Source organism: Heloderma suspectum, chromosome 15, assembly GCF_057233095.1.
Source record: "Heloderma suspectum isolate Gila_16-S chromosome 15, 16-S_ref, whole genome shotgun sequence".
NCBI classification, from domain to species: Eukaryota; Metazoa; Chordata; class Lepidosauria; order Squamata; family Helodermatidae; genus Heloderma; species Heloderma suspectum.
In genome coordinates this window covers 23114773-23137430 of record NC_139472.1, presented here as the reverse complement: position 1 = coordinate 23137430, position 22658 = coordinate 23114773, and the positions used below count along the sequence as shown (strand labels likewise).

General features: G+C 48.0%; 1 protein-coding gene across 1 annotated transcript in view; it reads right to left on the bottom strand.

Moving 5' to 3' along the window:
• Window positions 1-22658, bottom strand: part of LOC146335488 (uncharacterized) — a 591997-nt gene that overhangs the window by 450125 nt on the left and 119214 nt on the right. The window contains exon 7 of the mRNA XM_084821686.1: window positions 2339-2474. Within this exon, the coding sequence (XP_084677812.1) occupies window positions 2339-2474 (136 nt within the window). The remainder of the gene's footprint in view (window positions 1-2338; window positions 2475-22658) is intronic.

The following is a 22658-nucleotide window of genomic DNA, read 5'->3' as shown; positions in this document are numbered from 1 at the left end:
CAGCAGCAGATGGACCCGGACGGACGGCGCCACGTAGGTCCATCCCTACCGGACTTTGCGGGGTGGCAGGGGGGAGCAGTCTGTTCTGCCATGGACTCTGGGGAGCCGGATTCTTTAGGGACCGTGGCGGATTTCTCCGCCATGCCTATGTGCACCCAAAACTCCTCCCCAGCCATGCTTGGTAAGAGAGTCATGTGTTGCAATGGCATCAAGTTCAGAGTTGCCCCACGCAAGTGGCAGCCAATGAACTGACAGGGAGGCTGCATAGGATGAGATCGTAGCTCATTTCTTTTACCAAACACTGCTGGGGAGGCACATTGGACCAGCACACCTGCAATATGTTGTCAGGCCTTGAGAAAAGCAGTGGATTAATCATGCCTGTACCACACAGAGGTGACACAGGGCATGCACAGTATCCCTCCCTGAGTGCAAAACAGCAAGTGAGACATGCCCCCCCATGAGATGAAGCAACAATGGAGCCCTTAACAAAGGGTTATAGTTAGGTTACAAACATTGACCTTTCCACCTTGCCCCACAGCTACAACTCCTGGAGGGCCGCCCCTCTTCTCTGCAGAGAACTGCTTGTTCATTGTATCTGCAGCATTAATGGAACAACCGCTGTCTTGCCCCATGCCAGAAAGAACCAGCAAGTAACATCCAACAGCTATCAATATTCACAAGCATCCTAATCCATGCCCAGAGTCTTGGCAGGGAGCTGGAAGTTTGCGGCAAGGAGGTTTTCTGGGATACTCTGTGCGCTAATGGCTGCTGGAGCGAAGTGAATTGCAAGGGAGATGGAGCCAGGGGGAAGGATTTCTACAACAGTTTCTCATTGTTTGTCACTGTGCTGCATTGCCATTAGAGAGAAAGACACAGGAATCAAAAGTTCTGCCTCTGGTGGAGAAAACCCACCCGATCCAATTTGGAGTGCCAAAGCATTTTCATCACCAATGTAGAAAAGGAAGGCAAAACAAATACATTCACTACAGAAACAGGACTTGAACTTCCCCAGGCAAAGATCCACAAGAGATCCACCAGAGACACCCTTGAGCTGATAGAGGTCACTGGAGTCGATGTAATTTCTCTCACCCCACAATCAGCACCACCACATAGCACCTAATTGCTTAGTGGCCCTCCCCAAGCCAAGGGCTGCCCCTTTGAACCCAGCAAAACAGAGATGCTGCAGACACTCGTGGCATCGGGGGGGGGGGGGGATGAGTTTGAATTCCAGAGTCCAACTGCACACGCAGCGTTCCCATGGATATCTCTAGAGGCAGTTTAATTATTAAGTATGGAGTGAGAAAAAGCAGGTCTTGAATGGCTAATGGTCATTACAGCTCCATATTATCCTGAAAAGCATTTTCAGATTTTAATGGGGATGACAAACACTGGAAGGCATCGAGTCACCAAAAATCAACTGACATGCGTTCGAGAGTGTTTGTTACTTTATTTTTCATTGAAGAAGTTGGTTTTTGTTTAATGTCAAAACTGAATTAATGCAGCAGGAACTGAAACTTTAAAATGCAAGAGTCAATCAAAATGAAGATACTGTTCCTTGTTAAAAGAGAATAATATGCAGCAAAAATAAACGTTCATAACATTAAGGGTACTTTCTATGTGCTCCTTACATCTGAATAAATCTGCGTTTAAAAAAAACGTTCTTGCTTTTCTCAAACAGTTATTTTTGAAGCCAAACGCAGACTGGCTCGAAGTTCATTTGGACACACAAATCTGCCTTTGCAAGTGACTCCCTCCTTCCATTTCCGAGTTCACAACAACCACAAAATATATGGATAGAAACTGCCATTCCTAAAACAGCTTTCAAAAGACTTCCGTAAAAAAAATATGACTGTGGCGATTCTCCCCACCCAACCACCCTGCACACGCCGCGTCCTCCTGGACACATGAGCAACATTTAGACCTCCTTTGCTGAAGCTAGAGAACTTAAAAAAGCTGAGCAAGGAAAACCACAGAGGCACCTGCCCTCCAGGCTGCTCAGCCATCTCAGCTCTGTACTGCACAACAAGGACCAGTCCCAAAATATGGTTCCGTTAGCTCCACAAGTAGCAAAGAAACACCCGGATGCTCTCTTAATCCCACACCGACACAACTCTCTAGTTTCCCCACAAAGAAACAACCGAAGAACACAGTGAGGCTACACTCAGAGGGACTCAAAAACACATGAAGACAACCCGTCACAAAGATCTGGAGCAGAGAGATTTTTAAGGGACACACAGCAAGCAAGAATCCTGCTGGGTAAGCCAAACTGGCCAGGCGAGGCATGGCACAGCGCCCCCTCCACAAAACACCCCTTTTCAGGACTTAGATCACCACCTACCTCCACTCCTTGCACCTTCAGCTTCATGTGGTCTTCTCGGGTGGTCTTCCCGTCTTTCCGCTTTTTCCAGCAATATCCATCTTTCCTGTATTTCACCTTCTTCCTATTGTATAGGATCATAGAGCCATTCTGAGGCCTGAAAAACAGGAGGAGGATGCTCAATGACACTGAGCAAAACTATAGACTGGTTCGCACATACGCACCCATCATGTGGGAACTGAACTCCACGCGGATGACCTGAATGTGGGAACATGTGAGCCCCATTGATCCAGCCTCCCAGACAGAACTGCCATATAATCTCACATTTCTAAGAGCACAGTGCTTATCAGCGGGGCTGTTCATTGTTCAGCAGCCAGTCGTCAGATGAAAAGAGATCATGTGATGATCAGGTACCTCTGAATCAGCCCTAGAAGAGAAGGCGTGACTGAGGACCAATGAGAGAGGCACTAGGGAAAAGCAACATCCTCCATGTGGCTAAAAATAATTGGCCACCCAGGATTCCTTGCCCCTGCTTGATGATTTGTGTTTTCCATCCTGCAAAGACCTACTTGGGAACATTGTGCATAATGAGTGAAGGCTTCCCATAAAAGTTGCCGCACTGCAACCGCTAAGAGTGGGAGCTGGTTCAGATTCGGAGTAGGCAGCGCACAACACCAGCGTAGCATGGTTGTTAAGAGCATGAGCTATGAGCAAAAATCAAATCTCAGAACAGCAGTGGGCACACCTGGTGGCCTTAGGCACGCTGCTCCCTCTGAGCCTCAGTCCTCTGCCCCCAACCTGCAGTATGCAGATACCAAAACAGGCCTGCCTGATAGAATTACTCGGTGACGCATCAGATGCATCGTTATAGATATCAGCTCTTCCGAAGTATCACGTGGGGTCTTTGAGTGTCCCTCGCAATGTTCAAAAAACCTCAAGTGTTGTGGGGGAGGGGGCGTGTTGGAGTATTTAAAAGGAAGACTTGGAAAATCCAAATGGGCATTCTACATTCCCTTCCTCCCCTGCACGTCTCCCCCCACCCCTACACACCTGCACACTTTCTCGCACCCTGGAGAGCTCCTTTAGAGTTCTGACCCGTTCTGACTGAAACCCAGAGGGGATTCACCGGCCCACTGACTTTGGAGCCCAGCGCCCCCATTGCCTTACCTTTGCAAAGCCTGTTAAGGAGCAGCCTTTTCAGTGTGGTCAGACGGGCACCTGCCTGTCTGCAAGCTCTTCCCCCTCCCCCTTTGCAAAAGTAAGAGGCTTTTTTGCTGTCAAGTGTGTGTGCGTGGGGTGGCGGCTGGACAGGGGAAAGCTGTGGCTGTTGGCAAACCTCATTTCAGGTCAAGGCTCCGTGGCCCCGGCCGCTGCTTTGAAATGGGGTGTGCGTTTTTGAGTGGGGGAGTTTGCACACTGAGCCTCCTCCTTGAACTTCAGAAGCATTACTACCAGGGCTGGTTCCAGGCGGAGGGCACCCAGCACGAGCAATACAAAGGGATGGTGTCCCAATTCCGTCTTTCCCCTAAGGTACTTTTTTATCTGTTAAGAAAAAAAGTTGGAAGAAGCAATGGCAAAACACAAGGGTTACAAAATGGCCTTGTCTGGACACCCTGCAACATTTCATGTTTGAGGGAGGGCGATTGCAGAATAAAAGCCTCATTGCCTCACCTGTGCAAAACCTTTATTCCTCATCTGCTTGCTGGCACCATTATTTACCTGGGGGAGCATTCAAAAACATGACCACTCCATGCACCTGCAGTCTGATAGGATAGCATCCGGAATGTTACAGCCTAATTCTGTATTTTGCACAGGATGGCAGCAACTTGTCTATGAAATGGAGTGAACTGGAGGGAGGGGAGAGACAGACGGGTTTTATGCCCACACAAATTCTCCTCCCTTCTGAAAGGAAGTGTGGGCCCCATCTTTTAACCCATTGTGTTCAATTAGATAAAAAGCAGGTTTGGAGCAAATGGGCAAAGCAATGAGATAAAACAGAAACAAAAGGCATTGCTTTCTCCCTGAATATTAGAAAGGATTCACTACACACACACAGGTCAGCATTACAGCTGCAATCGCAGTTTTCACACTTCTGTTCTGCTTTGTCTTCATCCACCCACAAAAGTGTCTGGACATCTTTTTGCCTCAGAAATGCACTTTTTCGCATCCTTGACCGACAATAGGTATGGAGCAGCCATTTGTCCAATGAACAGCTGTCACTGTCCATTCAGTACATAGTTATATTTCTCCCCCCACCCCCTCCGCCCCACCCAATTGCTTTCCCATATGGTAAATTGAGGTAATGGAAATGCCAGTCTTGTGCAACATTTGAGGGGGGGGGGGCATCAACAACCAGAATTCCTTAAGAAGAGACCGTGCATCATTCTCAGGCAGCAGCCATGGAGATGGTTGCAAAAATTTATAGAAGTACATTAGTCACAGTAATTTGGCTTTGGAACACCAAGAACAGAAAGAAATACAACAACATTAGCAGCAGTCGCGGCAATAAACAACTTCTGGGGAAAAAGCCGGAGTTGGCGGCATTTGAGCACGTAAATCTCTTGAAGTTGAAGAAGTGAAGCAAGGAAGCCAAGGGTGAAAGGAAGGCCACCCCCACCCCCACCCCACACATGAACACACATTGAGCCCCAGACTTTTTTTAAACCTCTCTCTGTGCCCAGAGACAGGCCTTTCCTGAGAACTGAAAGCCGCACGCGCAAGACACTGTTGTCTATCAGGCACACACTCGTGCTGCTACCATGGCCTTTGGTCCAATAGGTTTTGTAGGTTTCTGTAGCACTCCCAAAACCTAATTGTCCTGGCTCCCAATTGTCTCAGGGAATGTCTCCTCTCGCATGAGCCTTCCTAGCAGTTAACATCTGCGAGTGAGGGGGTGGGATACCATCACAGGTAATGGCTTTTTCCATCACAGCACTCCAGCAAGAGTTTTGCATGGCCCAGTCCCTGCTGTCTTGTCGTGAAGTCAGGGCAAGAATGCTCGTTTCCAAGGCAACTTTGAGTTGACTGGTTGATTCCTTTGGCTCATATTTCTTCTACAGAAAATTTTTAATGGATTAAAACTGTTCTTATGGATTTTGACTCAATTAATGTATTGATCTACAACACCTCCTTAAAACTCCATCTCCTTCAGCGTGGCACCTTGATACCAAGGCGAGGGCCTGGAACACAATGCCCACAGCTCCTCTTCACCAGGCGACTTCATCCTGGCTCCAAGCATCCGATCACGAATAGCACCAATCTCTGCCCTTCAGGAACAGTGCCTTTCCTTCCCCTTCACGAATAGTACCAATTTCTGCCCCTCACTGCTAGCACCAATCTGTGAACTTCCCTCCCCTTCCTGCACACTTGTATGCTGTGCCCAGGCAGCTGTTCCAGCAACGTCAGCCCTGTACCACTCAGCACTGAGGTGGACGAGGTCATCAGGGCCCAAAGGGCAACCTACCTTGCAGGGTCCCTTCAAGCTGGACAGCCTTACGAGATTGGTTTGGCTTCAGAGGTCTCCAGTGCTTCGCGTTTTCCTCTAATGCCGCTTTTCTCTTTTCCAGCAAGCAGGGACCCTGCTGTTCATTTTTCATTCGTTGATTACATTTCTATACCACCCAATAGCTGAAGCTCTCTGGACGGTTTACAAAGATTGTGACCGGAATAAGAAAAGGTGCCTGCTCCCAGAATGCCTCAGTGAGCAGAGCGGGTGGGAAAGTCCCCCTTCCCTCCACCAGTGCCACAACATGAACACAAACATCCCTGTGGAGCCCTGAATGGCAATGCGCTAATCTTGCCCTGTTGCCAGTTGGGAGCTCGGAAGGGCGTGTCCGCAGAGAGGAAGAGGCTCTGTGAAGGGCTGCACACGGGTGCAGACCAGCTGTCCCCTAGCTAGCTGGCACCCCATCCAGTCCTTCGCCTGCCTCTACGGAGTGCAAGCAAAGATGCCGCCTCCCCTCCCTGCTTAGGCCTGAGCTTTGCTTGACGCTCTACAGAAGTGCCACGTAAGTGGATGGAATTAACAACAATAAGACGTGTATTCCACTATTACAGCTTCATGTAGACTAACTGTTTTAGTGGTTCCAATATTTTATTAGCATGAGCTTTTGTAGTTACAACCCACTTCATCAGATGGTATAAGCAGAACTAGAGGCTTTGAGTCTGAAAAGACAGTTCAACAAGCAGGCTTGCAGTTGCAGCAAGCCTTCCATTCTCGTAAGGCAACAGTTGCAAAATACAAGGTACACTAAAAGTCTTTATAACGTGCGTAGACACCATACTCCCTATTGAGTCCCTGATAAACACAATCAAATGTCCTTATCATCTCTTCTTCTGCAGTCTCACGTACCAACCAAGTCCCTGATTTCAATTTACTATTACAACTGCTACCCAACTCTCATTCCTTCTCCCCATCCAGTCCCCTTTGTTATCACTGGCACAGAGAAAGCTGTCTGGACCTCCCAAATCCAGTGCGATGTTTCCCATCGAGATTCCAGCCAAGGGGAAAGAAGCCTTCAAACAAAAATAGCCATGTTAACAGCGCGATACTACACCCGTGTGATTTTGGCTGAGGTCTGCACAATTCGGCCAGAGCCCTGCGGTGTCAGTAGTGTGTGAGAGCTGCTATTGGGGCAAAGGCTACACTGGCAGCGTACGAGAAGGCGGCTCACACAAGTTTCGAGGTTAAGTCTCAGAGAGAACTTGGTGCATCTTATTTTTTAACAGACGGGTAATTACTGCTTGGGCCCCATCTACATGGGGCTTTCACTCTGGTTCTACTTCACTCCCAAATCGATAGCGTCAGATGACACACACTACTCTACATAGCTCGCCCAGTGTTTCTTGCCCTAAATCCAGGGTTTTTTCAAGCTCATTTTGTGTCGGATTTTCCTGTCACAGCGGCTTCAGTGCTGTTCAGGAGCCCATGTGACCTGTGTGACCTGGCTGGTGGAAGCAGCGCTGATTGGCAGAAGGGAAAGTAGTGTGGGGCAGGGGGAGAGCAGAGGGGTAAACATGCCTACCTGGAAGTAACTCACTGCCTTCAGTTCCACTTTGCCAGCCCTGCTGTTTTGAAACTGTGCAGCTACGAAGGAGCACAGCTGAGAAACAGTGGATGCCTGTGGATTCAAAGCTGCGCAGCTAAGACAGGGTGACTGCCAGGGCAGATGATTTTCATGAACATGTACTCAGAAGCACTTCATTGAGCCCGTGTTTGTTTGGGCGGGGGAGGGGGGAGCCTGTGGCTTGGGCAGTTAACATACACCAAAGGCAACGTGCCCGTCGCTCTCCCTTCTCGCAGGCGCCTCGCTCTTTGCGCCTCTTGCACTCCGCTCATTCTTCTCAGTCTCTGGGCGGCATCTGCCTGCTTGCCTGCCCGCCTCAGAAATGTGTGTGTATGTGGGGTTTGTCATGAACGTCTACTCATAAGCAAGTCCTCCACTGCACTTTGCTGAATGTGCGAGGGAGGAGGAGCAAGCCTCCACTCATGGGCTGCCCCAAACCTACACAATGGCTGGCGCTCATTTCTACTTGCGGCGGGACTCGCCCACCCCACCCCAATGAATGCGGCTTCAGTTCCCGTGTATACCGCAAAAGCGGAGGAATACAACACTGCATCTACCATGGAAAGAGCTAATTCGATTCTGTGAAAATGTGGATTTTGCCCGAATTGCTTCACAAGGTGTTTCTGTTTAGATTGGCCATTGGACATCCTTGCCAGAAGAGTTTTTAATCTCGCCCTTAAAGGAGCCTTTCACAGCGTTCCTTTGAATTTCAAGGTGAGCTCCACTCATAGTAAGGTTGACAAAAAGGTGGATGGGGAAAATTAAAAGGCCAAGGGCCTCTTCTTTACTTGGGCCTTCAGAACATGATTTGCTTGGCCAGCAGCTGTCCTTGAGAGTTGCATCTGTCTCTTCTTGGCCTCTCTACTGCAGGCAAGGGACATTCCTTTCCCATCTCTTCAGGAGATTCTGCTGCTCTGGGTGCTCACTAAATAAGTATATGTACTCCAGGAACACCCATTCCAGGCTTGTGACAGGTGCTGTTTTCTGGTAATACACAACAAACGTGCTTTGACCAAATGCCCTTTTCCCTTGTCATTATCATTGGGTGTGTGGTTTTTGTTATTATTTAAGGAAGCTGATTATAGCTACTGATACTACTTCCAGTTTCAATAACAGTCCTTGAAGTCAGTGTAATGCCTGGGGGAAAAAATGCCCAGTTCTTAGATATCGTCATAACAAATGAGGGTCAAATTCAACTTGATATTAATTCTTCCTACCAATTTCTCTCTAGCTGAAAGAGGGGAGAAAAAGAAAGAGAAAACGGGAGGGTAAGAAAATACGTCTTCCGCCCTGCTTATCTCTCTCAAACACAAACATGGCCAGGGGTAATAAATTGATGGCGAAGGCAAGGTTGAGCAGATCAACCTCGGACAGAAATCCTCCAAACAAGGGCTCAGTTGCAGAAAATTCCATGGCAACCCCCCTCCCCACACCTCAAAGCCAATCACACGGACAGGGTTGGCCTGAAAAGGGCTAAACATTTCGCTGGGGATTTTCCCCATCAAATTTATATCAGACACTCAAAATTTGGGGAAATATTGAGAAAGTCCAGATTTCCAAGTTGTGTTTTTGCTCAGTATGTTGTTGCCTAAGTAAGAACCCAAGGAAAGCCCCTACTGCGGCTTAGAAACAAGCGGCTCCATCTAGCCCAGTTTTTATCTCCAGCAAAAACGTAAGAGAGTCATTCTGGACCAGAACAAAGGCCGACCTTGTCCATCATCTGTTCCCACAGTGGCCAGCCAGATGCCCCAATGGGAGGCCCACAAGCAAGACATGACTGCAAGAACATCCTTCTGCTCATGTTCCCCAGTAACTGTTGTACACAGGCATACTGCTTCCGATGCTGGGGGTAGCATATACCGATGAGAACTAGAAGCCATTGATAGCCTCATCCTCCAGAATAGCAGCCAGCTATTATGGAGATACACTGCCACTGAATGTGGAGGCGCTACTTAGCAACAATGGTGAATAGCCTTTTTTGAGTAGACCTTCCTTCTTTGTCTAATCCTTTCTTAAACCCATCTAAGCCAGTGGCTCCAATGTGTGCCAGTGTGAATAAAAATACTTCCTATGGTCTGTCAGCTGCCAATCAATTTTAGTAGGTTACCCAGCATTCTAGGGTTATCCTTAAGGGTACTTCTAAAACTCACCCCATGTGAATTTCTCCCTGGCTTTGGGGTTTGCATATTACTTGATCTTGTTTACTGAGTGGCACTGTGTATGCAGAGCTTGCTGAAGTTTTAATCTCCCCCCCCACACACAAGTTGCCAGTGTGCATGGGCATTTGTGTGCACTGTTTGAAACACTGGGCAAAAGTGGATCCTGGTGCAGCCACAGGATCATATCAAGATCCCTTTTTTGTTCTGTGATTTGATCAACGTACACAAATGCAGAACGGTGGCAAGTTCTGCATGTGCCAGTTCTGCAATGAGTGCCAGAAATTCTCCAAGGGCATCTGAAAGACAGGCAGAGAGGAATGCAGGGTGCAGAGCATAGATGCAGCACCAGTTCTAAGCATTCATGGTGGTATCAATTTCTCCCTCCTGTCTCTCTCCAGGGCCAGTGTCAAGGGTAGGCTAGGGATGCATGAGAACTCTGTTTTAGGGAAGAAAACTCACCAGATTTTTCCCGTTTGACTCTGTGGATTTCATTCCATTTCCTCCCCTGGTGTTGACTTTGTCAGAAATGGATCATCCTTTCCCTTTGCAATCAACACCACAATAGACAAAGCTTCAGGCTACTACAACTTTATTTTGCTAGAGCCTAGCCTCTCTACAAATGCAGTTTCAAGGAAACTCTCAGACTGCCCCAGGCCCTAAACAACTAATCAACAATCTCTAAGCAGAGGAGATGAATCAGAGGGTAGAGAAGTTGCCGGCAGTCTGGGTATGAACCTCATGGCCAAGCTTGCTTTGCAGTGATGCCTCTACCTTAGGTTGGCTCCCTCCTACGTTGGCTTCCAAGAGTGGCTATGCAGGCAGAGCGTTTGAGCCTTGCCCCTAACTTTTCCCACTTAGCTTTGGGATGCACCCTAGTGTCTCTCAAATCATGCCTCTCTTTTTCCTCCGCCTCCGCCTCCTCCTCCGAAATTTGAGTTACGGTGGAGGGGGCAGGGACTGAGCCTGGGCCATCTGTTTGTCAAGGCCTTTGGAGGAATCTCTCCCAGCATCTAGGCACTCTAGGGAGGGTCCTTCCCCCAGGGCTCTGATCTAACTGTTCCAACTCTGATTCAGAATCTGAGCTGTCAGACACCTGAAAGGGCTGGGACTCATCCCTGACAGACTTGATCTGTAGCGGAATACGCAGATTCTGTGGTGTATTTTTGATGGTGGCAATTTGCCCAATTTGGGGCAGGGGGGTTGTACAAATGGTGTAATTTTTTAAAAAAAGAATTATTGGTGATCTTGCACAAGTGCACATGATCGCAAGTCCACCTGTTTGCTGTCAGGTTTTGAGCCCTCCCAACGTGTGGGTAGTCAAACAAAGAAGTTGATCTCCAAGTGAATAGGCTTTATTATGGGAAGCAATCAGTCCATCAACAATTCAAGTTACAGTCCTTGTCGTCTTCTGACAACCAGTGCTAAGACCCCTGATTAAGCTGACACAACACTAAAGACCTTGTTTAAGGATGCCTTTGGGGGATGCACGCCAGTAGAAGAGAAAGTTGTTGCAAGTCTACAGCACAGCACCTGAAAGCCTTTCCCAGTCCAGCCCTCATAGAATCATAGAATAGTAGGGTTGGAAGGGGCCTATAAGACCCTTGAGTCCAGCCCCCTCCCTAGGTCATTGGTTTCATTGTCGTATTGCTCTGACAGTCAGGAAATTTTCCCTGATGTTCAGCTGGAATCTGGCTTCCTGTCACTTGAGCCCATTATTCCATGTCCTGCACTCCGGGATGATCGAGAAGAGATCCTGGCCTTCCTCTCTGTGACAAACATTCAAGTGCTTGAAGTGTGCTATCCTATCTCCCCTCAGTCTTCTCTTCTCAAGGCTAAACAGGCCCAGTTCTTTCAGTCTCTCTTCATAGGGCTTTGTTTCCAATCCCCTGATCATCTTTGTTGCCCTCCTCTGAACCCTCTCCAGCTTGTCCAGCTTGTTCTTAAAATGTGGTGCCCAGAACTGGACACAGTACTCCATATGAGGCCTAACTAGTGCTGAGTAGAGGGGAACTAGTACTTCCAGGGATTTGGAAGCTGTGCTTCTATGAATGCAGTCCAAAAGAGCATTTGCCTTTTTTGCAGCCACATCACATTCTCCCTCAGGGAAGATCTTCCCCTAGAGACCTCCTGTGATGGGCCAACCTGATAGAACGCCTTACTTCCCTATGCTGCTCCTCCCTCTGGACTTTACATCTGATTTGTGCATCTGCTACACTCACTTCCTCCCCCTCTGTGGGTTGCTGGGTTCCCACAAGAAGGAGAAATGTCTGGGCTTGGATCCAACTGATTCGCCTGCTCCTGGGAAGAGTCCTCCCTGCCTCTGTCTCCTGGAGTGCCTTCAGGCTCGGGCTCCTCCCCCTCACCTGGCTCATCATCATCAGGCTCTGAGTCCTCTTCCACAGGCAGTGCAGGGAGTCTGGGCCTAATCTTGACATCTGCTGTGTAGCCCCGCAGAGGCATATTCCCCTCTTGTCAATATCTTTGTCAGTTTCATACTCGCCAGACACTACTTCATTCAGCCCAGCAGAACCATATTCCATACTTGTCAAAGAACTTGTCAATTCCCCCCCCACCACCACCACCACCACCACCCTGCTTGGCTGGGGAAGTGCCAGTGAAATTGACAAGTTCTTTGACAAGTATGGAATATAGTTTGGTAGGCTAAACTAAGGATTGTGTAGGAAGGATGCATAGCAGGCAGGTGATCTTACAATTGTGCACACTTGCGCAAGATCACCAATAGAACATTAAAAAAATTGCACCATTTGTGCAAATTTCAAGATCCCCAAATAATTTTTTTGTGCGAATGGCAGACACCCCCCACCCCACCCCCGGGCAAAATATTTCTGGAATTGGGAAAAGGAAAATCCAGTACAGCCTGCCACTGCTAACCGGAACAGAAATGCTGTGGAATCCCAGCAGCCTTAAACGGAGCGGAATTCCCAGCACAGCACAACCCTAGGGTAGGTGTGGCCAGGCAACTGCCGAGGGCCCAAAGCCCAGCAGGGGCCCATTGGCAAGAGCCCCCCGGACTTGCTTCTTCTCTTCATCTTTGCAACCTGCCTGTTCACCTGCCTCTTGCTCTGGCTCAGACAGCGGTAGTGGTGAGAAGAAGGAGCAGGGGATGCCACAGCCTGCTTGCTCCCTGACTCTCTGCCTCTCAAGCAAGCAAGTGGCAGCAATGATGGGAAAGAGGGCTGTGGGGAGGGTTCCAGCTGACATGGCAGGCTGTCCTGTCAAAATCTTGGTTGATCTGTGGAATGCAAAAATGACCTGGGCAACGGAGACGATTGCTCCTGAGCGCCCTCTCCTGAGTAGAGCTCATACTACTCCATGGTATACCCCAGAGCAGAGAGCGATGAATCAAAATAGGAGACAGCTTGAGTACAGATGAAGAAGAACTCCCAGGGGATGCAGTTGAACGCTGGTATGTACCTATGGTAAAGTATATTCAGGGGCATTGAGGGTGGCAAAAAAACATCATCTTGCTGCCTCTATTGAATCTTCTATCTGCCACCTTTTCAGAGTCATCTGAGGGCTATCACATGCTGGTCCTAAGGACACTGTAGACCCCTCTGAGGCCCACTGTAATGCATTTGCTAGGCATTTCCAGGATAAAACCTCTTGCATCCATCAGGACTTAGACTCCAGTGTTATCACAAGTGAATCTGGTGAGGTGTCCAAAGCACAGCCTTCTCCTGTTGTCCTGGATGAGTTTCAGTTGGTACAGCATGAGAATGCTGACAAGATGTTTGGACAGGTTCATGCAACCACTTCTGTATTGGATCCTGGCCCCTCTTGGCTTATAAAAACTGGCGGGGAAGGAACCGATGGCTGGACCAGAGAGGTGATTAATGCCTCCTTGTGAGAGGGAGTGGTCCTGGGCCATCTCAAAGAGGCGGTGGTGAGACCACTCCTGAGGAAACCCTCCCTGGACCTGGCAAATCTTAATAATTTTAGGCCAGTGGCAAATGTTCCTTTCCTGGGCAAGGTTCTTGGACGGGTGGTTGCCAACCAGCTCCAGACACTCCTGGATGAGACTGATTATCTAGATCCATTTCAGTTGGGGTTCAGGCCAGCTTTTGGCACAGAAACAGTCTTGGTCGCCCTGTATGATGACCAATGTCGGGAGAGGTAACGAGTGGGGTACCGCAGGGCTCAGTCCTGGGCCCAGTGCTCATCAACATTTTTATTAATGACTTGAAGGAGGAGGTGCAGGGAATGCTGATCACATTTGCAGATGACACAAAATTGGGCGGGATAGCTAATACTTTGGAAGACAGAAACAAAATTCAAAGTGATCTGGATAGACTGGAGCGCTGGGCAGAAAACAACAGAATGGCATTTAATAGGGACAAATGCCAAGTTCTGCACCTAGGAAAAAGAAACCAAAGGCACAGTTACAAGATGGGGGATACGTGGCTCAACCACACTACAAGCGAGAAGGATCTTGGAATTGTGGTAGATCACAAGCTGAATATGAGCCAACAATGTGATGTGGCTGCAAAAAAGGCAAATGCTCTTTGGGGCTGCATTAATAGAAGCATAGCTTCCAAATCCCGGGAAGTACTAGTTCCCCTCTACTCAGCACTGGTTCAGCCTCATCTGGAGTACTGTGTCCAGTTCTGGGCACCACACTTGAAGAAGGATGCAGACAAACTGGAGAGGGTTCAGAGGAGGGCAACAAAGATGATCAGGGGACTGGAAACAAAGCCCTATGAGGAGAGACTGAAAGAACTGGGCATGTGTAGCCTTGAGAAGAGAAGACTGAGGGGAGATAGGATAGCGCTCTTCAAGTACTTGAAAGGTTGTCCCAGAGAGGAAGGCTAGGATCTCTTCCCCATCATCCCAGAGTGCAGGACACGGAATCATGGGCTCAAGTGACAGGAAGCCCAATTCTGGCTGAACATCAGGAGAAACTTTCTGCCTGTTAGAGCAATACGACAATGGAACCCATTCCCTTGGGAGGCGGTGGGCTCTCCCACACTGGAGGCATTCAAGACGAGGCTGGACCACCATCTGTCAGGGATGCTCTGACTTGGATTCCTGCATTCAGCAGGGGGTTGGGCTCGATTACCTTCTAGGCCCCTTCCATCCCTACCATTCTATGATTCTATGAGAGTGACAGGGGTGTGTGACCTTGTTGATTCTCCTTGAGCTCTTCGTGGCTTTTGATGCCATCGACCGTGGCATCCTTCTGGGACGATTGTCTGAGCTGGGAGTGAGGGGCGCTGCATCGCAGTGGTTTTGCTCCTACTTGGAGGGTTGGCTCCAGAAGTGCTCATGGAACACTGCTTGGCCCAATGGATTCTCCAGTAAGGGGTTCCCTTACACAGAGTCAGTTTTGTTGCCCATGCTATTCAACATCTACCTTAAACCATTGAGTGTGGTCATCCAGAGTTTTGGAGTGCCTTCTCCTCAGTATGCTGATGACACGCAGCTCTATTTCTCCTATTCATCTTCGTCAGGTGAGGCTGTGAATGTGCTCAGTCGGTGCTTGGCTGCGACAATGGACTGGATGAGGGCTAATAAACTGAAACTCAATCCAGGCAAGACTGAGATGCTGTCAGTGGGTGGTTCTTCTGACCGGATGGAGGATGCTCAACCTGTTCTGGATGGGGTTGCACCCCCCCTGAAGGAGCAGGTTCATAGCTTGGGGGTTCTCCTGGAGCCATCTTTGCCACTTGAGGCTCAGGTGGCCACAGTAGCATGGAGTGCCTTCTACCAGCTTCGGTTGGTGGCCCAGCTACGCCCCTATCTGGACAGGGATAGCCTGGCTTCAGTTGTCTATTTTCTGGTAATCTATTCCAATTTAGATTACTGCAATGCACTCTTGAGCACGCTCCGGGAGAGAGCGCAGGACAGGAAGGCCTGGCGTGCTATGGTCCAGGGGGTCACGGAGAGTCGGACACGACTGAACGACTGAACAACAACAATGCACTCTACGTGGGGCTGCCTTTGAAGATGGCTCAGAAGCTGCAGCTCATGCAAAGTGCAGTGGCCAGATTGATAACAGGACCAGAAGGTCTGTTCGTGTGTTTTTAATGTAAATGGTTTTTAACCACTGTATACTGTATTTTTAATGTTTTTAATCTTTGTAAACCACCCAGAGAGCTTTGGCTATTGGGCGGTACAGAAATGTAATAAACCATCATCATCATCATCATAGAATCATAGAATAGCAGGGCTGGAAGGGGCCTACAAGGCCATCGAGTCCAACCCCCTGCTCGATGCAGGATCCAAGTCAGAGCATCCCTGACAGGTGGCTGTCCAGCCTCGTCTTGAAGGCCTCCAGCGTGGGAGAGCCCACCACCTCCCTAGGGAATTGGTTCCATTTTCGTATTGCTCTGACAGTCAGGAAGTTTTTCCTGACGTTCAGCCGGAATCTGGCTTCCTGTCACTTGAGCCCATTATTCCGTGTCCTGCACTCTGGCATGATCAAGAAGAGATGCTGGCCTTCCTCTCTGTGACAACCTTTCAAGTACTTGAAGGGCGCTATTCTATCTCCCCTCAGTCTTCTCCTCTCAAGGCTAAACATGCCCAGTTCTTTCAGTCTCTCCTCACAGGGCTTTGTTTCCAGTCCCCTGATCATCTTTGTTGCCCTCCTCTGAACCCTCTCCAGTTTGTCTGCATCCTTCTTCAAGTGTGGTGCCCAGAACTGGACACAGTACTCCAGGTGAGGCCGAACCAGTGCTGAGTAGAGGGGAACTAGTACTTCCCGGGATTTGGAAGCTATGCTTCTATTAATGCAGCCCCAAAGAGCATTTGCCTTTTTTGCAGCCACATCACATTGTTGGCTCACATTCAGCTTGTGATCGACAACAATTCCAAGATCCTTCTCGCTTGTAGTGTGGTTGAGCCACGTATCCCCCATCTTGAACTGTGCCTTTGGTTTCTTTTTCCTAGGTGCAGAACTTGGCATCTATCCCTATTAAATGTCATTCTGTTGTTTTCTGCCCAGTGCTGCAGTCTGTCCAGATCACTTTGAATTTTGTTTCTGTCTTCCAGGGTATTAGCTATCCCGCCCAGTTTTGTGTCATCTGCAAATTTGATCAGCATTCCCTGCATCATCATCATCTTCATGAGGAGGAGGAGGAGGAGCAAGAGCAGCTGGTGACCATGGCGGTGTGAGAGTAGACCCACTGAGGGAGGGGCCCGGTGTCGTCCCTGCCAAACATGGTGGCGCTGGCATCATTTCCCTCAGCTGTCTATTTCTTCTGAGCTAAGAAGACTCAAATGCTGTAGCCTCCTCTGTCACTGTCACGTGCCTGGACAAAATGGTCTATACGTTATTGACTCATTCTGCCTATTGAATTATTAAATTGTTTATCATTGAATATTAAATGCTCTTTCTCCCTAATGTACAGTTAATAAAAAGGGGGAGGCTGGAGAACACCCCCCCACACACCTGGAATGGTTCATTAATCACCTTGAAGACAGGCCAAGAAAGAGACCAGCTTTGCTTTACAAGATCACGGCAGAAGACATTCATCAACTCCAGGTCCAAAAGGGAAGGAGGTGAACCAAGTAATTTAACTGTGTCCCTTCAGGGGCAAGAGCCGAAGTACAAAAGAGGACGCCGGACAATATGCAAATGGCAAGTGCCAGCAGCGCGTTATCAGAAGCGAAAATTATCTCCAATTATTACCCTCGGGTCCCTTGAAGGAACACAAATGTGCCATTAGCTTAAAATATGGCAGGGAGGGATGAAGAAATGTTATGCCATGCAGTGGGTAAGGCTGGCTCATAGGGGGATCACCCCCGTCACAAGCCCCTTTCACAATCCACTATTTAGGTGCAGAAATGAAAGTGGCCAGATCCTTCTGACTCAAAAGGAAGATCCCTATCCTGCCATGGTCACACACCGCCTCCCCCGGTTGCTCCACTGACGAAGAGCGGCCGGGGGCGGGGGCGGGCGGGGGTGTCTCAAAGCAGGCTCCCGCGCCGCGAGCACTCCGATTCCACCACAGGCCTGGCAGAAGGCGCTCTGAGGTTGGGCTCCAGTCGAGGCTGCAGCACTGCCCCTGCCACCTGGCTAGGCCTTCAGTCAGCGCCTCCCAAGGACCCTTCGCTGTCCTCCCGCATCGAGAAGCGTTCCTACTGCGGAGCCCGTGACACCTATGCAGCCCTGCCCGGGTGATGGTGGTGCTCAGTGCCAGCTCCTGCTCATTCTCGCCCATGCTGCCCAGGTGTCTGCTCACACCCATATACACATCGGGAGAAGCGAAGAGGAGCTAAGCGAAGCGAAGCATTCTCACTGGATGCCAGCAGTGAAAGGCAAACTGAGAGGAGAGGAGAGAGGAGAGACAGGAAGCCAGCAGTGAGTCTCCCTGAGAGGAGAGGAGAGAGGAGAGCCAGTGTAGTGTAGTGGCGAGAGTGACGGACTGGGAGCCGGGAAATCTGGGTTCTAGTCCCCACTTGGCCATGGAAGCTCACTGGGTGACTTTGGGCCAGTCACAGACTCTCAGCTCAACCTACCTCACAGGGTTGTTGTTGTGAGGATAAAATGGAGGAGGATTGTGTAAAGCCGCCTTGGGTTCCTTGCGAGAGGAATAAAGGCGGGATATAAATGCAATAATAAATAAAAATAAACATGTCCCCTGAAGAAGGAAGTACACGGAATTTAGGTGCAGGGGGAGCGGAGCTGCAATATACCCAGTTGTCAGGTCTACTCTGGAAACACCACATTAGCATCCCAGAACATCTGTCACAACCAGTGATGGGTGAATCTGTCGTGCTCCATCTTGTCAAGGTCCTCAGGATTCCACCACCAACCTCATCCCAACCCAGCTCTGCATCAGATTGCAAGCCTGTTTTTCTGCACAGAAATTTGTATGTATTTCTGTGCATATTTTTCTGAATGCACACACTCTTTCTACAAGTTCCTTATATGTATGCTTTTTCCCCCCAACAAGGAAAGCAGTTTTATGTACATTTTCCTAGTGCAGGCATGCCTTATAGGCATGTTTCACATGCATCCTTTTTTTGTATACGCATTTCTTTTGCCCTCCCTGCTAAAGATGCTGCCTGCCAACAACCCAAAAGCTCAAGGGAACATATAATAGCAGAGGAAGGAGGGAAGAACTGATCTGTGATTTCACTGCTGTCAGTTGAGCAGAAAATATCACACACACACACCTGTTTTTCATTCATCATAGTTTCCTAACCCCTGCACCTATCCTTTCAAAATGTTACAGGTTACTTACTTAGGGACACATCTATACAATGTATGCTTAGAAACTGCCCACATACCCACAGAGGTGGGGTGAATCCTTTTTTAGTTACCCCCAAATAAACGTTAAAAGAACCACACATAAAACCCCTGCACCTATTCTTCTGACCCCCCCCCCCCGGGGTTTCTTCCCTAGGTGTACTTCTATGACGTATGCTATTTTTGGATAAATTGTCTAAAAAAACATGGGAGTGGGGGTGGGGGGATGAGCAAATCCTTTTTAGAAAACCCGCAAACTGTAAAAGTTGCTCTTGTTTTCTAGTGTTGTTTTTAATCATTGTTTTGTTTTTCTTGTAGCTGTAATTGTTTATTAATTTAAATTTTTAATTGTGATTTTTAATACTTTGCCATGTAAGCCATTAGAGGTTTTGTTATACCAGGTATTATACAACTATTATTAATATTTGGTTTTAATGTTCTATATATTTTAAATTGTTTTATTGTGTGTTGTTTGGTTTTAGTTTTTGTGAACCGCCCAGAGAGCTTCGGCTATTGGGCGGTATAGAAATAAATAAATAAATAAATAAATAAAATCTACATGAATAGGTAACGTATAAATATCTACATCAATAGGTAAGGTATAATATCGGGTTTTATACAAGTATTATTAACATCTACATCAATAGGTAAGAGTACCCTGCAATCTTCTTAGAAAACAATTCCAAAAGATTCACCAGGTAGGGTGGCAAGGGGATGCCATGAGAACTGAAAAAGTTTAAAACTAGTTTGGGTGACAGTGCGGATATAGCACACATATAAAATCATTAATACTGAGATCTTTGTTTCTTTCTTGCACTTTGCAGTATCAAGTTGCAAATACAACCAGGGCAATGGCCAAGTCTGAGCGCTTTAAATAAAGAGAGAGAGAGAGAGAGAGAGAGAGAGAGGAACCCCAAATCATATCTAGGAGCTATGTCTTTTTCCTTGGGAGATCTGAGTTGGGAGCCCCATCCGGATCATAAAAGGCCCCCTAATCCCTTGTCAGATCAGGGCCCCACTCTACAGTAAAAATGAAAAAAAGACAGCTGCTAGATATGGACCTAAAGTAATGTTTGTTTTGACCCACAATCTAAGTGACAAGGTAGAAGCCATCCCATAATTTGCCCCCAACAATCGGATGTACACTGTCTTTAACCATGAAGGCTTCATTTGCCCTCTCATCACAGCCAATGTGCAATAACAAGACACTGGTGTGTGTTCCTTGTGCATTCACTATCCAGTAGCTTTCATTATTGAGATGCCGCCAAATATTTTAAGGACAAGCTTTAGATGATAACTTTAAATTTCCTCTCTTTTATGGCTCTGTGGCATTTAAAAACTGCTCATCTCGCCGGGTGCCTTATTTGGAGCCTGGGGGAAGGACACAAAGAGCAATTTCAAAGCAGAGGGATTGTTTGTCCTGGGTGCGTAGGAAATTTGAGATGTCTATCTCCTCGTCTTCTATTTATCACCACAACTGTCAACGGCATCGGGCATTTCAGAAAACATGGTCCTTCTATCCCAGTTCCTGAAATGCTTAACTTTACTTTGCCCATTCATTTAATTTTTTTTACATTAAATGGGCTTCTGAAATGAAAGCTAGAGATGTCGCTACCGTCATGTAGATTCATTGCACCTCAAAGGCAGGGTGTAGATGTTACATTCCAAATCTCCTAATGATGTGCCACAGCCATCAGCATGTGCCTTCCATGTGTGGCTTTCACCATCGTTATGTATCATGGTGTCTGCTTCAATGCATAACACTAAACAGATACCCTTGTAGCGTTGGGATCGGCAAGGATTTCATTTGGTCCGCATTTTTAACTGATATGAGCTGAATGGACATATAAGTGATCATGTGCAAAATTCACATGTAACTTTGCAGGTAGAAGTGGGGTTGGAATCCATGATTCTGCAACACCATCCCCATCTCCTGTCTGTCGTTAAGAGGTCGAGAGATTGTGTCTGAACCAGGCCAGGGAATTTGTATTCCGTCTGGGCACTGAGGACTAGGTATTAATGAAAATTTTTCTCCTGTTTTCAAATTATGTAAAAAGGTCCCGTTTGTAACCCCAAACATGAATGTGATCGGGGATGCAATTCTCGGGAAATTTTCACCATTTCCTAAACTTGTGTTCAAAACTGTGCACTTGCACCAAAATCCACATTTTCACGCTTTCGTGGGGGGAGAAAGATGTTTGCGCTTGGGAACACAAACGAGGTGAAACAAGCTTCAAGGAAAAATGCAGAGAACCTCAGTGAGTTCAACCACTGCATGTTCACCCATCCCTGTTTGGTTAACTATGGCTTTGTGCTAGTTGAATGAGCCACAGGCTCTTGCATGTGCCCCTTCTCTTTATTCCTCCAGCACAGCTTCCTTTTCCAACTAATCACAGTTTGTAATCAGGTCTGAACTGGGACGAACTGTGCTAGGTTTTAACTATAGTTTGTGCAAACAAGCCAACTTCAAACCATAGTTTATGATCCTGGCCTGCTTGGATAAATTATAGTTACAACTAACCACAGTTCCTGATTTGGACATAACAGTGAGTGGTACCATGAAGGACAGACTTCGGAGCAAAACTCTGGGATCCCATCTACAGTGCTGTGTTTGGACAGTTGGCTGGAAACTGTCCCCGTGAAAAGGGAGAGGCATGTTCTTTTTCAGCCAGCCAGCCCATTTGCAGTGTCGGCCTAGCAAAGGCCTTCCACTGGGCACTAGGAGGTCTGGTTCACACTGAGGATTTGGGGCAAGTCAGGTTCAATGGATTTCAACCAGGCAGGAGTCAGGTTACCAGAGAGACAGGAACAGAGAAGCACCACAAAGAGCTCAGAGTGGGGCTAGAAGCCATTCTGACTGAGTCTTATGTATTATTTTGGCTGCCTTAAGGCTGGTTAGTTCCACCTCCCTATTGACAGAGGCCTTCTTCAGACCAGGGGCCAACTGCAGCATGGTGGTATCTTCATAGCTATGGTCCTAAGATTCCAAGGGTGGCAACGCGACCTCATCTGGACATGGGCAGCTGGTCCCTGGGGTCTTCCTGGAGGATAAGGTCTTAAGGATGTGGGGACCTCATGACACTCTTCTGTAACAGGACCCTTTTCCTGATCCATTAACTCAGAAGCTTCATCCTCTGAGGATGGGGCATTGAGGACCCAGACCCTGCTGATGCAGTCCTTAATGTGATCCACGGCATAGCCCTAATGGTTCTTATTCTCATGAAGCCTCCATTTTCAGGGCCCCCTGAGCACTAGCTGCTGGGGACCAAAGCAGGGGACGAACATTGCCCTGAGGCCCTTCTCTCATGAGCTGCCTAGAGCCACTGTGGCACACTGGATGCTGAATTAGGTGGACCCTCCTATACTGGACCCAGCAGTGCTGCTCTTGAGCTCTTCTGCATGAGTGCTGATCACAGTGTATGGAGTGGCTCGGGGGCCTCATCGCCACGCTGCCATAGCATGGCTGAAAATCAGTCGGTCTGAACAGGATCAGCACCCGGATGCTGGAAGCCTCTTGAAGCTCCTCTGAGATTTCTAACATGAGAGCCAGATGTCAGCAGACTAAATAGTACTAATAATCACGCAAATTAACCAGAATTTCCACATCTCCCTAGTCCAAATTCACTTGTTCTGTTATGTCAGTGAACGGGCATGGCCACAGTTGCAGAAATGCTATTTTGGTCAAGAGCCTCTTCTCTAGCCAAGGCCGTAAATTACAAGCCCTTTCAGTCTAAATGACCACGATTTCCCCCTAATCACATTACTACAATATTAATAAAGCTGCTTAACGCAACCAGTTTCTTCTAAATTGTCACATGTCAGGAATATAATTTAATCAGAAACTATGTTTAACAGCCAAGGGAGCTCAGGGTCTGTACTAAATATTGCAAAGCTAGCAATGACTC